Genomic DNA, 16,486 nt, shown 5'->3' with positions numbered 1-16,486 from the left:
AAGTGGCCCAGCTTTCCTCTGCCGTGCCTTAGCAAAATATCCTTCAATTATATTAGGCTGGACTTCTAAGTCATAAGTTTCAGGGGATGTTGATGAAGTCCAGATCTCAACTTCTCTCATCTTCTTAATGCTAGACTATTGATCTTCCTGGGTGGAGTAAACGGTTAACACGCTTGGCTACTAACCAAAAGGTTGGAGATTCGAGTCCACCCAGAGGAACCTCAAAAGAAAGACCTGGTGATCTGCTTCCCCCCAAAAAATCAGCCATTGAAAACCTTATGGTGCACAGTTCTACTCTGACATACGTGGGGTCTTCATGAGGCTGAGTCAACTTGACTGCAATTGGTACTGAAACTTGTATTGGTTTTCCTGTGCTTGTTGACTCATATTAAGACAAAGGCATTTGGGGATGATACATAAAAGGTTGTTGTTGTTAGGTGCTGTCGAGTCAATTCCGACTCATAGTGACCCCATGTGATAGAGCAGAGCTGCCCTATGTGGTCTCCTGGGCTGTAATCTTTACAGGAACAGATCGACAGTTCTTCCTCCTGTGGAGTCACTGAGTGGGTTCAAACTGCCAACCTTTTGGTTAGCAGCCAAGCACTTAGCCATTGTGCCACCAGGGCTCCTTCAAATAAAGGGGCTAAAGGATAAAACATAAAGTTCTTTCCTTCAGTCCTGCAATGTACAGTGTGACCTGTGCCTGAGTTTATCGATAGATATACTCATGAGCTCCTGCCCCTTCCTTTGAGATTAAAAGGGCATTGTGAATAGGGTCAGTAATGGTTGCTTGTGGAAAAAATAAAAGAACTAATTTTGCTTCCTTTATCAACATTAGGACGGACAAAATGAGCAAGGTGGCCTGGTGAACCAGCTGTCCCTGGACCAGAATGGACACCCCGGAGAAGACAAGCAAACTTGGCGTGAGGAGGAACCAGAGCCACTGGATCCCGAGGAAGAGAAAAGACGCCAGGAAGAATACTGGCGAGAACTTGAGGCCAAGTACAAACGGCAAAAGGCCGAGGCAGCAGAGAGGCAACGCCTAGAAGAGCAGAGGCTGCAGGCCCTGGAGAGGAGGCTTTGGGAAGAGAACCAAAGGCAGCAGCTCCTGGAGGAGGAAGGAGAGGAGGAAGAGAGGAGGGAGCAAGAACCTTGGCTAGAGATAGAGGCGGAGAACAGGCAGCAAGAAGAGGCCAGGCAGAGGTGGGAAGAGCTAGGTGGCCCAGACCTAGAGGGGAGGGAGCGAGAGGTAAAAGAACTCCTGGAGGCTGAAAAGCTGCAGTGCCTGAAGGAAGAGGCCAGGCGGCTAGAGGAGAAGCACAGAAAGCAGGAGGAACTGGAGGCACAGAGACAGTGGGAAGCCGAGAGGCAGCAGCGGCAGCGAGAAGAAGAAAGGAGGCTGGAGGAGCTCAGAAGGCTGGAGGAACTGGAGGCACAGAGAAGGCAAGAGGAAGAGGAAAAACGGATGAAGGAGCTCAGAAGGCTTGAGGAGGAGCAGAGAAGGCAGGAGGCTGAGAAGCAGCGGCTTCAGGAGGAGGAAAGGAGGCTAGAGGAGCTCAGAAGGCTGGAGGAACTAGAGGCGCAGAGAAGGCGGGAGGAAGAAGAAAAACTGATGATGGAGCGCAGAAGGCTGGAGGAGCTGGAAGCGCAGAGAAGGCGGGAGGAAGAGGAAAGGAGGCTGGAATTGCTCAGACAACAGGAGGAGCTGAAAGAACAGAGAAGGCAGGAGGAAGAGGAGCAGAGACTACGGGAAGAAGAAGAAAAACAGCTGAAGGAGCTCAAAAGGCAGGAGGAACTGGAGGCACAGAGGAAACATGAGGAGTTGGCAAAGCGGCTTCAGGAGGAGGAGGCGAGGAGACTGGAAGAGCTCAAAAAGCAGGAGGAAATGGAGTTGCAGAGGAGGCAGGAAGCCAGAAAGAAGTACCAGGAAGCCTTGCAGAGACGAGATGAAGAGAGAGGGCTGGAGCTAGAAGAAAAAACGGGCTTGCGGAGCCCACTTCAGAAAGATTTTGAAGAGAAACCAGGAGAACAAAAAAACTTGAAGCCCAAAAAGCAAAGAGAAAGCTCTGAGGAGCCAAGTATTGATGAGACTCAAAACCCAGGGGCCAAGCTGTCAAGAGAACAGCAGGGAAAGTGGGGGTATGTTCATGGGGATGGCCATTGCTTACCTCTGGGAAAGAAAGAAGACCCTAAACCAGAACCTCCTCAGAAAAAGCCAGAACCTCCTCAGAAAAAAGAGGATCAAAGGGAAGAAATGCTGACTCCACCAGAGAAAAAAGAACCAGTCACTCCAGAAGCAGACCGGAAGATGGAGGAACTCAGGTGGCAGGAAGTGGATGAGAGGCAGACCATGCCCAGGCCCTACACATTCCAGGTGTCCTCAGGAGGAAAGCAAATCCTCTTCCCCAAAGTCAACCTGAGCCCAGTGACACCCGGGAAGGATGCAGGGCTTGCATCTGCTCCCCTTGAACCAAAGGCCCAAAAAGCCAGCCCAGCCTCTCATGCTCTGCCCTCAGCTCTGAGCATCCCCCACACAGCCATCCTGGTCACCGGAGCACAGCTCTGCGGCCCGGCCGTTAACCTGAACCAGATTAAGGACACGGCATGCAAATCTCTCTTGGGCTTGTCTGAGGAAAAGAAGCACGTGGACCTCCCCACTGTGGAGAACGCACCCCAAGTACCCAGCGACCTCCGGACAGGCAGTGGAAAAGCCAAGCTTCCACAGGAGTCTTCAGGCAGTGTGACAGCACTAGCCGAATGGGCTTCCATTCGGTCCAGAATCCTGAAGAATGCAGAGAGCGACCAGCGTGCTGAGAGAGACCAGAGGTCGGGTGATGAGCACACTCCCAGGAGCCGAAGTGATTCCCGTGGAAACCTCCGGAAGGCCCTGCCAAGCAGTGCAAAGTTCTCTATTATGTCTGCCTGGCAGAAATTCTCTGATGGTGGCATGGAGACCTCTAAGCAAAATGCAGAAGGAGAAAGTATTCGAAAAAGGCCCGTGCGAGGACCCAGTGAAGAGACAGAGCCCCTGCCTCCAGCTGCCAGTCCTCATGAGCGCTGGAAGAGTCCAGAGAAACTGGGGATGCACCAGGAACCAGCGGACACCACAGAGGGATGCAAATTTGCCAAAGACCTTCCATCTTTCCTTGTTCCAAGCCTTCCTTCCCCTCCACAGAAAGTGGTGACCCACACAGAGTCTGTGAGTGTTTCAGAAAGCGAGACCACAAGTGGTGATGGGAAGCCAGACCACATGATGTTGGGTGGGGAGGAAAAACCCTCACCTTTTGGAATAAAATTGAGGAGGACCAACTACTCCTTGCGCTTCCACTCTGACCACCAGACAGAACAAAAGAAGAAGAAAAGGCACAGCAGCACAGGGGACGGTGCTGATGGGGGTCCACCTGTCCTGGCGAGCAGTAGTGTCGAGAAAGAGACAGAGAGTGTGGCCCTCAAGCATGGCCTGCCTCTCACCCAAGAGAAGAAGCAGGCCCTGACCACCCGGAAGGACTCCGTGGAAAGCCCTTCCAGCCACTCACCTCCTGTGGGTCAGCCTGGGCACCCGCCACCCAAAAGCCAGACCCTGGCTGCTGATCACGACAAGGTAGCAAATAAAATGCCATTGGCACAGAAACCAGCACTGGCTCCCAAGCCCACCAGCCAGACCCCACCATCATCCCCACTCACCAAACTAAGCAGGCCCTACTTGGTAGAGCTGCTGGCCCACCGAGCAGCCAAGCCCGACCCGGAGCCCATCGAGAGGGCCAAGGAGATCAGTGACACCTGGCCACCCTTGCCACCATCCCCCGAGGAAAGGAATGGACAGAAGAGGGATGAGGCGGAAGAGGTGCTGGAGAGGAAACCTTCTTCCCCTGCTCTGCCTGCTGCTTGCCACGAGAAGCCTTCCCTAACACCTGAGGCTGGGAGGAGAGGTATGTAGCTATGGGTGGGGAAACCATGCCATCTGTCCAGCTCGTTGTCTAAGTCACAGCAAAATCCAGAACTGCCCAAAGCCCGAAGTAGCCGGTGGAGCTAGTATTGGGAGTACTTTCCTTAATTAGATGCTAGTCTGCTATTCCTGAAGCTATGAGTCGGAATCGACTCGACAGCGCCGGGCTGGGTTGGGTCTGCTATTCCTGAAAGACACTCACCCATGAGCCATAGTGAGGCTCTTTGCTTCTCTATTCATTCTTTAGAATTTTGGAATTAGTGACTACTTGCTGCGGGTATGCAGTTCACACCTGTTAATGACACTTAGTTACACAAGTAGTAAGTTAAAGGTGCCAACACCTATACTGGTGTTTTGTTCACAGCCCAAAACCAAACCCGTTGCCAGTAGATATTGAAATATAGTCCTGATTAGTATACCAAAAACAAAAGCCATTGCAGTCGAGTTGATTCCAACTCATAGCGCCCCTATAGGACAGAGTAGCACTGCCCCCACAGAGTTCCCAAGGAGCACCTGGTAGATTTGAACTGCCGACCTTTTGGTTAGCAGCCATAGCACTTAACCACTATACCACCAGGGTTTCCCCTAATTGGTATATATGTCATTAATCATCATAAGGGAGACATGCAGTGGTGATAAAGACTGGAGGTGCCTAGACCAGCGGAAAGTTCTGGGTTCTCTTTCTAGATGGTAGCTGCACCAAGATGGGAGGTAAAGGGGTCTTAGACATCTCCACTGGGCCTCCCCTCCTCAAATGTTGTCATCTGGAAAATTGACGTGGTCTCGATCTTATGTAAAAGGCTCTGTAAATGCAGTATCAGGTCTCCCACTCCCACCCCCACCCCACCTGCTTGCCACTCCGCAGCCCTCCCATAAAGAGCTGTTCACCAGACTGTTACCTCTGGCTGACCCTGATGTTCTTCCTACAAAATGCTTTGGGCAGCTGAGTGATCACTTTGTACCCCCTGAGAGTCTTCATCTAATAACTTTTTCCTCTCCTTTTTGCATAGAGCAGGATGGTCAAGTATGGTTAATAGCCCAGGAATTTCCTTGCATTTCTCCAAGAAATTCTTTGAGATGTAATTATAGGAAGGGATTGTGTTCTCTTTCTGTTTAATCGTTTGAGTTTGGGGTGATTTTTGCAGAGAAAAGAGCTGTTTCCTGAGGAGTGTTGGTTTGGTTACTCACTTTACAAAAGATGCTATTGCCTTTTTTTAAATCTTCCCTTGTTTTTGCTTGGTTTTCTGAATGGGCTTGTTGATCAGCAGTTTCCAGACCATTTCTCCCCAAGGTTTTCTGTCTGTGCTCTTGGATGAGGGGCTCATTTTTAATTTTGACATTAGCTTTTGTGTCCTTAGCTTTCGTTGTATCCTCAAAGTCTCTCTACTTCTATCACTTCCCCTTACCTTCTCCTCAAAGAAGTAACTCTTCTGATCTGCTTTCACTTAAGAGAGCCCCTTTGCTTGTTATAATTTTCTGACAAAAACTACTTGCGGCCCCCTTTTTCTTTCCCAGTATCCAGATTCTGGGCTGTCAGGGTATGCTAACTGAATTTTTCGTTATTTAGCAGAAAGAAAGCCTGAGAGAGTAAGGACCACCTGCCTTATGGGGGTGTTACCTCCAAAGATCCTTCACTGGAATTTTGCTCTCCGACTGCTCTAGACCAGGGCTAACCAACTTTGACTGAATACCCCGTCAGAATAAAAATGTTCAGCATGAACCTCCAATTAATTTGTTAATTGTATGCCTGTAGTGCCATCATTAGCTAATACCCCCTGGAGCACCATGTACATGTAGAATGAAGTTCATTGTTAACAACAATGGGTATAAATCCACATTGCAAATCATTGTGCTAACTTTTATTTTCTTTGGCTAACTTCTTGTCCAGTTGATTTCTTCTTAAAGTGGCAGGCACAGATCTTGGACAAGGCCTGAGACAAGAGTCAGTTCTTCCACTTTCTTATTAGTAGTGTATTAAATCTACAGTTCGTTTCCAGGAATTTATTTTTTTTTTTTTTGGACTTTAGATGAAGGTTTACAGAGCAAACTAGTTTCTCATTAAGCAATTAATACACGTATTGTTTTGTGACATTGGTTGCCAACCCCATGATATGTCAACACTCACTTTCTTGACCCCGAGTTCCCCATTGCCAGCTTTCCTGTCCCCTCCTTTCTTCTAGTCCTTGCCCCTGAGCTGGTGTGTTCCCTTAGTCTCATTTTATTTCACGGACCTGTCTAAGCTTTGGCTGAAGGGTGAACCTCAGGAGTGACTTCATTACTGAGCTATGAGGGTATCCAGGGGGCCATACTCTTGGGGTTTCTCCAGCATCTGTCAGACTGATAAGTCTGTTGTTTTTTTTTTTTTAGTTAGAATTTTGTTTTATATTTTTGTCCAGCTCTGTCCAGGACCCTGTATTGTGATCCCTGTCAGAGCAGCCAGTGGTAGTAGCCGGGCACCATCTAGTTGTACCGGACTCAGTCTGGGGGAGGCTGTTGCAGTTGTGTTCCATTAGTCCTTTAGACTAATCTTTATCTCTTGTGTCTTTGGTTTTCTTTATTCTTCCCCGCTGCAGATGGGGTGAGACCAGTGGAGTATCTTAGATGGCCACTCTCAAGCTTTTAAGACCCCAGACGCTACCCACCAGAGTAGAGTGTAGAAAGTTTTCTTCATGAAGTATGTTATGCCAATTGAGCTAGATGGTCCCTAAGACCATGGTCCCCACAGCCCTCAGTCCAGTAGTTAGGCTGCTCAGGGAGTTTGGATGTGTCTATGCAGCTTCCATGACCTTGCCTTGTGCAAGTGGTGCTGGCTTTTCCAGTATTGTGTACTGTCTTACCCTTCACCAAAGTTACAACTTTTTTTGTTGCCTATTTAGTGGTTTTCCATCCCCACCACTCCCCTCTCTGTATGTATCTTTTCATGAGTTTTTGTAGTAATGGTCTCGTACAATATTTGACCTTTTTTTTCACTCATCGTAATGCCCTCCAGATTCATCCATGTTGTGAGATGCTTCACAGATTCATCATTGTTCTTTATCATTCCGTAGTATTCCATTGTATGTATGTACAATAGTTTGTTTACCCATTCATCTGTTGATGGGCACCTGGGTTGTTTCTGTTTCCAGGAATTTCTTTAAGCCGTTTGTCCATTTTGTAAGGGATCACTTAGTTAAAAAGGAACAGGGTATTCCATAAACTCACTGTCTTAGTTATCTAGTGCTGCTATAACACAAATACTACAAGTGAGTGACTTTAACAAATGGAAATTTATTTTCTCAGTTTGTTGTTGTCGTTGGGTGCCATTGAGTTGGTTTCGACTCAGCGACCTTATGTACAACAGAATGAAACAGTGCCTGGTCCTGTGCCAACCTCACAATCGTTGCTATGATTGAGCCCATTGTCGCAGCCACTGTGTCAGTCCATCTCGTTGAGGGTCTTCCTCTTTTTCACTGACCCTCTACTTTACCAAGCATGATGTCCTTCCCCAGGGACTGATCCCTCCTGATAACATGTCCAAAGTATGTGAGAACGAGTCTCACCATCTTCGCTTCTAAGGAGCATTCTGGCTGGACTAGAAATCCAAATTCAGGTCCTTGTCTTTCTTCAATTTCTGCTCTGCAGTTCCTTGGAGATCTTCATGTAGCATGGCATCTGTCTTCCCATGTTTGTGCTTGCTTGCTTAATCTACTTTTATATCTCAAAAGAGATTGGCTTGAAACACACCCTACATTAATACTGCCTGATTAACATAACAAAGAAGACCCAGTCCCAAATGGGATTAAACCATATATATAACCAAACCCATTGTTGCCAAGTTGATTCCGACTTGTAGTGACCATAAAGGACGGAGTAGAACTGCTCCGTAGGGTTTCCACGGAGCGGCTGGTGGATTCAAACTGCTGACCTTTTGGTTAGCAGCCGAGCTCTTAACCACTGTGCCACCAGGGCTCCAACCACAAGTATAGGGGTTAAGATTTACAACACAGATTTCTGGGTGACACAATTCAATCCATAACACTCACCTAATTGCCCAGTACCCAGTGCCCAGTGCCGTCGAGTCAATTCTGACTCATAGCAACCTAACTGCAGAACCTCGCAATATGCTAAAAGCACAAATCAAGTGAGGACACTATTTGCCAGTCCTCCTATGTCCACCTTGTAACACTCCCAGCTTCCCTCGGGATTCTTGAGACATACCATTTGTTAGGCATGGCCTTCTGATATATGAACTGAGTGGAGGTGCCAGTGCCACAATGTGTATTAAATATTAGAAAAGCTTTACCTTGTTTTTATTTTTAAATTAAAAAGTATATAAATCCTTGTTATTCTGTAGTCATGGTCTATAATGTCCCCGTGAATACTGAACGAGCAGGCACGTGAAGCAGCCTTGTTCAACATCAGCTATGACTTTTTTGCTACTCTGTGCATGCTTATGCCTGCAAATGCCTATAAAAGCCTGGGAGAGTTTTTAGCAAATGGGGAGGGTGGGCTTTGCTAATAGGAATCTGGGAGTGGTAAGTGTATTTTCTTTCTGCAGTGAATTACCTTGTGCATGCACTTGCCTGCACATGCACCCTTTCCTGGAAGCCTTTGTCTTTCCTGAGGCTGAGGCCAGTGAGGACCAGCACTTAGGGCATTAACTCAGAATCCACCCCAGTGGAAATTAAGACAGCAATAATAATCGCTCATGTGTTTGTACTGTAAACACTTTCAATACATCTCTTACCCCATTCTGATAGTCCTACCTACTTAGAGTGGGCAGAACAGATACTAAGTACCACTTTCTCCAAGAACTGATCTTTGAGACTAGTGACTTGATGTTATTAGCTGCCATCAGTCAGCACTGACTCATGGTGACTCCATGCACAGCGGCACAAAATGCTGCTCAGTCCTGCACCACCTGGTGATTGGTTGTGGGTCGGACCTTTGAGAGCCACAGAGTGTTCACTGACTGATTTTTAGAAGTAGATCACCAGGCCTTTCTTCTTAGTCTGTCTGGACGCTCTACTGAAACCTGTTTACCGTCTTCGCAACATGCAAGCCCACACTGACACATGGGTGGGAGCTGAACATGAGGGGAATTGGCCCAGCATCAAACCCAGGTCTCCCACAGTAAAAAAAAAAAAGTTGCTGTTGAGTCAATTCCAACTCATAGTGACCCTATAGGACAGAGTAGAACTGCCCCATATGGCTTCCAAGGAGCACCTGGTGGATTCAAACTGCCGATGTTTTGGTTAGCAGCCATAGCTCTTAACCACTACCCACTAAGGTCTTCGCATGGAAGACAAGAATTCTACCACTGAACCACCATTGCTTCCAAGAGTAGTGACTACCCATTGCCCTCAAGTCGATTCCGACTTACGGCAACCCTGACGGCAACCAACTCTATAGGACTGAATAGAACTGCCCCAAAGGGTTTCCAACGCTGTAATCTTAACTGAAGTGGACTGCCCCATCTTTCTCCTGTGGGATGGCTGGTGGGTTCGAACCACCGACCTTTTAGTTAGCAGCAGAGTCCTTAGCCACTGGGCCCATCAGGGCTCCATCCACAGATACAGGAGTTAGCAATTACAACACATATTTTTGAGTGACATAATTCGATCCTATGGAGGGAGGAGGGAGGAATATATCATAATCCAACAATCTTTTCCAAAGAAATTCTCTACTCTGGAATCTTCAGCCTCGACCCTGATTTTTCTAAGCCCTTGATGTGGCTGTTTCAGCCACCTCATCAGTCACAGCCTAGTAGGGGATCCAGCACCTCGCTTTGGAATGTGAGAATGTGTGCCACTGATTATTTCGTTATAGACCTTTTGGGCATCCTTGGCGAAACCTCAGACAGGAGTCCCGTTTTAGCATACTATTTCATGTTTCTTGAGCCCCAGCTACAAGCCAGACCTGTTGGGCCTCTACATACATAATGTGAGCACCTCTTTTAAAGTCTTGTCCATACTTCCAGGATTCTCTGGTCAACCTACTGTTCTAAGGAAATAAAAATCGGGACAGGGGTTTCTTTTTTCAAAATATTTTAGTCAGTTTTACTTTAAAGGCATTTGACCTTTTGGTAAACATCAGTCAAAGCCTTTGGCAGGAAACTGGTTGCTCTAAAGGCCTCACCAGGCAAATTTAGTTTAAGTATTCAGTCCTGCATTTTGTTTTGCATAATCTGTTTAGACAGATCACTTAGAGCTTGGCAGTTTGATTTTTACGGATTTTACAAAGACTTGTTACCCAGCCTTGGGTGAAAAGCAAGAGCTCAAGTTAGTTCAAATGTGTGTTAAGCATCTCAGTTAAGCAGAATGCTTGGGGTGGTGAATTCTTTTTCATTTTCTGATTAACTAAAGATTAATCAAAAACTCCTTTCAATTTCAATTGTTTAAAAAAAATTCTGAAATGTGTCGGCGTTCTTTCCTATGTAAGATCTTAACTGAATCTTTATCTGCTGATTAGGGATATTGCAGTTCCCAAGGCTCATTAGTAATAGGAATTCTCTTTGTACAGCATTATAGAGTGAAAAAGTATAAAAAATTAAGCAGAATTTACCTTTATTTATTTTTGCTCGAATCCCTAATTTGAGCTTATTTTCTTGTCATTTGATCTTTCTCCTTATCCTGAAGTACAATACAAAGTGCAGCTGACAGAGAGCCCTGGTCAGTAAGGTTCTAGATAATCAGGATGTCAGCTTTTATTGGATTTGAAAAGAACCAGACTGTGGTGAGCCTTTTCCTTTGAGATAGTAAAGGATTCATTAGCAGAATGATGAATCTCTGAAAGCTTACAATTTTTACTTACGAGAAGAGAAGGGGGTCATTTTGTCCTATACATGATGACAGCTAACTTTTCCAGAGTGATTACTATATGCCAAGCATTGTTCTAAATGCCTGGGATCTCTTTTAATCTTCACACAGCCTGATGAGGCATGTGCCATTATCATCTCTAGTTTTTTCTTAATGTTATTTTTGGTGAAAATATACAAAACAGAACCTATACCAATTCAACAGTTTCTACATGTGCAGTTCGATGACATTCGTTACCATCTTTATATTCCCATCTCTCCTGGTGTTGCTTCACCACCATTAGCTTAGGCTCCAAAGACCCAAACCCACTGCCGTGGAGTAGATTCCGACTCATGGCAACCCTACAGGACTGAGTAGAGCTGCCCAATAGGGTTTCCAAGAATGTAAGTCTTTATGAAAGCCAACTGCCACATCTTTCTCCTGTGGACCGGCTGACGAGTGGGATCCACCAACCTTTCAGTTAGCAGCCGAGCGCTGTAACTACTGTGCCATCAGGGCTCCTTCTGCTTAAAGTCACTGCCCCCTAAACTTTTCATCTGTGCTTTAGAGTTAACTGTTATCAATTTGATCTCATACAGATAATTCTTTAAAAGGGCTCAGTGTTCAAGGCAAACATTCTTTACTAATTGGGCTAAACTGACTTCAGGAGATAGTTTCAATTCAGAGTTTAAGGATTATCTCCGGACGTTCCCCCAGTCTCAGTGGGTCAAGTAAGTCTGGTCTTCATAAGAATCGAAAACTCTGTTCCACATTTTTCTTGCTTTGGTATCATTTCCATTTGATAGATAATAAAACTAAAACTCAATAGTTAAGCCACTTTTCTAGGTCTCATAGTGGTCAAAGCCAGCTCTGTGAGTCAGAATTGACTCCACTGCAGTGGGTTTTAGTTCAACTCAATTTTGAGCGCCATTACTTAACCTTCAATACCAACCACTTGTGAAGCAGTTTTTTTGTTTTCTTTTTTTATTATACTTTACATGAAGGTTTACAGAACAAACTCGTTTCTCATTAAACAGTTAGTACACATACTGTTTTATGACATTGGTTAGCAACCCCACGACATGTCGACACTCTCCTTTCTCAAACTTGGGTTCCCTATTACTGTCCCCTCCTGCATTCTAGTCCTTGCCCTTAGGCTGGTGTGCCCCTTTAGTCTTGTTTTGTTTTATGGGTCTGTCCAATCTTTGGCTGAAGGGTGAACCTTGGGAGTGACTTCATTTGTGAGCTGAAAGGGTGTCCGGGGGCCATACTCTCAGGGTTCCTCCAGTCTCTGTCAGGTCAGCAAGTCAGGTCTGAGTTGGAATTTCGCTCTACATTTTTGTAAAGTGTTTTTACCCTTGACTATGTAGGCAAGAAGTAAACCACAAGAAAAGCACAGTGTGGAAGTCACAAGTTACTAAGTGCCAGTGGCCTTGGGCACATCTCTTAATTGCTATTATTCCCACATCTATCAAACAAGGGCATTAGACCAAAATGGTAGGTCTTCTACCAGGTTCCTCAGAGCCCTGCTGCCCTCAGCAACCCCGTTAGGCAGAGCGGTGCCTTTTTTTCCTCCCTGATTCAATGGGGTTCTACATAGGATATTGCTTGGTAAGGGAGGGGTTCCACTGCTAAAAATAAATTTTAATAAGCAAATGAGTTTTAAAAAGAGCAAATCATATGACTGGGTTCCCCTTAAGCCTGAGATTTTATGACCCCAGAGATGTTATTTTTCCTTACAAAGTGGAGTAACTTCTTCCATTTCAGGCGGAGAGAAGTGCCTATTTTCCTGTTGATCCAAGATGTTTCCTCCCCCCCCAACTCCGCCCCCATGACCAGTGAAGTCACTCAGGTGTCAGCACACAGTCTGTGTTAGGAAGGGGCAGGTGACTATTTCTTGAACTAATACTAATTAAAATGTCACAAGTTTAGGCCTTTTATTTAGTTTTAAGGTGAGAGGCAGAGATAAGTGAGTGGTTAGTTTCACTGCAAGCCTGCTTTTGTCTTTTTCCCGCAGAAAAGCCGGTGCTTCAGAGCAGACACTCTTTAGATGGCTCCAAACTCGTGGAGAAAGTTGAAACCGCGCAGCCACTGTGGATTACATTAGCACTGCAAAAGCAGAAGGGGTATCGGGAACAGCAAGCAACTCGAGAGGAGAGGAAGCAAGCCAGAGAAGCCAAACAGACAGGAAAACCCTCCAAAGAAAACGTGAGTTGCTTTGTCCTCAACTTTCTTTTTTCCTCCCTGAGCTTGGCTCTTTTAAGTCACAAGGAGAAAAAAATAAACGTTAGTGGGGGTGGTGGAGATTACTTAGAAAGGGTAGAGCAATAAATTGATCACTGCTAAACCAGGGAACTATTTTCAGTATCATCCAGTTTCATTATGCTCTTAGGTGAACTCGATTTGGCAGAATCCGTGATGTATTAGAGGGCAGTGGTGGTTCAGTGGTAGAATTCTTGCCTTCCATGTGGGAGACTTGGGTTTGATTCCTGGCCAATGCACCTCAAGCACAATCACCACCTGTGTGTCATTGGAGGCTTGCGTGTTGCTATGATGCTGAACATGGGTTTCACTGGAGCTTACAGACTGAGATTAGGAAGAAAGGCCTGGCGATCTACTTCTGAAAATCAGCCAGTGAAAACCCAAAGGAGGACAACGATTCAATCTGCAGCTAATCATGGGGACGGTGCAGGATCCCCATTCCATCGTGCATGGGTTTGCCATGAGTCAGGGGCTGACTCAACATCAGCTAACAACAACATGCTGTATTTAAGAAGCAGTGATCCACACACACAACAGTTAGGTGAGAAATACAAAAGCGATTTTATTGGAACAGGAGTTGAGAAGAAATCAGGAGTCTTGCTCTGCCACCCTGATTTTTATAGTCTTAGGTGTGGCTCTTTTAGGAAAGTAGCAAGTTCCCTCTTTGGCACATTACACTGAGTTGCTTCATTATTGGGGGCAGGGGAAAGGGACAGGTGAGTACCCATTGCTCAAAATGCAATCCAACCCCACCTTGGTAGCAGAGGTGGACGGGGCTGGCAGGCAGAAACCCCAAGGCCTGCAAGACCACTCATTCTGTGTCCTTATTTGAGCACATGCTTCACCTGACTTTCTCTGCCCACCCAGGTCAGTGTTAGCCCGCAGCCTGAAAGTAGCAGTGTCAGCAGAGCTGGCACTCTGCCCAAGTCTACTGCTCAGCCAGCAGAAGAGAGGAAGCCCGAGACGGCAGTGGTGAGGCTCGAGCACAGAGAACAGCTGAAAAAGGCCAGCACTCTTCCTACATCTGTGACAGGTAGACAACAGGTCCATCTCTAGTTGACTGTAGTTACAGCTCCCCTTCTTAGAGCATACTTTATTTTCTACTATTGAATATGTAGTATATGAATGGCAGCGGTGGTTCAGTTGGTAGAATTCTTGTCTTCCATGGCAGGAGATCTGGGTTCAATTCTCGGCCAGCGCACCTCATGTGTACCCTCCACCCATCTGTCAGTGGAGGCTTGCATGATGCTGAACAGGTTTCAACAGCACTTCCAGACTAAGATGGACTAGGAAGAAAGGCCTGGTAATCTACTTTCAAAATACAGCCAATGAAAACTCTATGGATCACAGCAGTCCGATCCATAACAGATTACAGGGATGGGGATGGCACAGAAGTGGGCAACACTTTATTCTGTCGTGCATGAGACTGACTTGACACCAGCTAACAAAAACAACTTTATCTAGCATACATTTTAGGCATTTCAAAGCACGGGCTGTCATACCCCATTCATAAACTTTGACTCTGATAAAGCTCATCTCACAAAGACCACCAGGGACTCACCCACAGCCAATGGCGTAATGATCAAAGTTTAACAAGTGGCTCTTCCGGGGGTGCAGGGAGCTCTGATCTGTAGCATTTGCCATTTTCCATGGTGTAAATTCTTCCACCATGACCAGTGTCAATGTGACTTTCCACTGGCTCGAAAAATGCCCAAGCACTTAACGACTGGCTCTCACAAGCTGATATGAGCCATCTCCAGCACCCACATCTGTAGTCCAACAAAGTTAGATTTATTAACTTACTACAGCAAGGGAGACCACATACCAGAGGAACCATCTAAACAAAGGAAGAGACAAGGTAATAATGGGATTTGGGGGAAGGATGGAGTTCAGGTAAAATTTAAATGGGACAGTGTCTTGATGTCCTTCTCCAGGGATTGGTCCCCCCTGATAACATGTCCAAAGTAAGCAAGACAGACACGACAAAGTCTCGCCATCCTCGCCTCTAAAAAGCATTCTGGCTGCACTTCCTCCAAGACAGATTTGTTCATTCTTCTGGAAGTCCATGGTATATTCAGTGTGCTTCACCAACCATAATTCAAAGGCATGAATTCTTCTTCAGTCTTCCTTTTCATTGGGAAGCTTTTTCATGTATGAAGCAATTGAAAATACCCTGGAGAAGGACATCATACATGGTAAAACATCAAAAAAGAAAAGGAAGACCTTTGCAGTGGCTGCAACAATGGGGTCAAACATACCAATGATTGTTCTGTTATACATAGGGTCGCCATGAGTCGGAGCTGACCTGAAGGCACCTAACAACAACAACAACAACAACAGTGTTTTGATGGGCTTAAAGCAAAGCAGGGCTGTTTATGACAGGGTTTAGAAAAGAAAGTGATACGCATGCGAAGGAGTCATTAGATGAGACTGAAGGTCATGAGGCCTGATCTGAAAAGCTGACATCCTGTTTCCTTTGAAAGGACAAAGTTGAGATAAATATGTGGAATGTTGTATCTGAAAACCTGGCTCCTCACCTAGGTTGGAAATCGAAGCTACTTCTCTGTATCAATAAGTGACCCACAGGGCTCAGATCTTCCAGGTAGGAGTGAGATGTTCCATTCTCACTGATGTAATTTCAAACAGCAGAGTTGCTGACGAGCCGTGATTTTAGAGAACAAGGTTTCCCAACACTAGGTCCCTGATGTTAATTAACAACAGCAGCTTTTGTATGTTGGTAACACATAAGAGACCAATGCGCTTTTTTTTTTCCTTTTCTATTAAGAGATAATCCAAGAATGCTCCCAACTATTTGCTTATTCCAAATCACTTGGAGTATAAATGAACCTAATAAGGTTCCTTCCAGGGCTTGATAGGTCACGTCTTCCACACTGGGCAGCACTGTTCCCCAGAGGAGGGCACCCAGCCCTGAGACCCCGGGTTTTCTATGCCTTGGTTACCTGCTAGCTGAGGTCTGGAAATGTAAGGACGTCTGATCATTAAAACTATGTTTACTATTTGATCACACACACACACACACACACACACACGCACATACACCCCTTTATATTTGAATAGCACTTTTGTTGTTATTTGCTGTCTAAGTGATCCTGACTCATGGCGACCCTATGTGTTGCAGAGTTGAATTGCTCTACAGGGTTTTCAAGACTGACCTTTTGGAAGCAGATTGCCAGGCCTCTGGGTGGGCTCGACCTGCCAACCTTTCAGCCAGTAGTCTTTCAACTAGTGATCAAGCACAGCCATTTGTACCACCCAAAAACCAAAAAACCAAACCCGTTGCTGTCGAGTCGATTCCGACTCATAGTGACCCGATACGACAGAGTAGAACTATCCCATAGAGTTTCCAAGAAGCACCTGGTGGATTCAAACTGCCAACCTTTTGGTTAGCAACCATAGCTCTTAACCACTACGCCGCCAGAGTTTCCTTGCACCACGCAGGGGCTCCTAAAAAAATAAAATAAAAATAGCATTTCCACACGTA

General features: G+C 45.9%; 1 protein-coding gene across 3 annotated transcripts in view; it reads left to right on the top strand.

The window, feature by feature from the left end:
- CRACD (capping protein inhibiting regulator of actin dynamics) overlaps nucleotides 1-16,486 on the top strand; it is a 329,883-nt gene that overhangs the window by 308,521 nt on the left and 4,876 nt on the right. For all 3 annotated transcript variants that reach the window (XM_049886223.1, XM_049886222.1, XM_049886221.1), the window contains 3 exons: nucleotides 839-3,929; nucleotides 12,740-12,930; nucleotides 13,852-14,017. In XM_049886223.1, the coding sequence (XP_049742180.1) occupies nucleotides 839-3,929; nucleotides 12,740-12,930; nucleotides 13,852-14,017 (3,448 nt within the window). The remainder of the gene's footprint in view (nucleotides 1-838; nucleotides 3,930-12,739; nucleotides 12,931-13,851; nucleotides 14,018-16,486) is intronic.

Source organism: Elephas maximus, chromosome 5 (genome assembly GCF_024166365.1).
Source record: "Elephas maximus indicus isolate mEleMax1 chromosome 5, mEleMax1 primary haplotype, whole genome shotgun sequence".
Taxonomy (NCBI): Eukaryota; Metazoa; Chordata; class Mammalia; order Proboscidea; family Elephantidae; genus Elephas; species Elephas maximus.
This window is presented reverse-complemented; position numbering and strand designations above follow the sequence as displayed.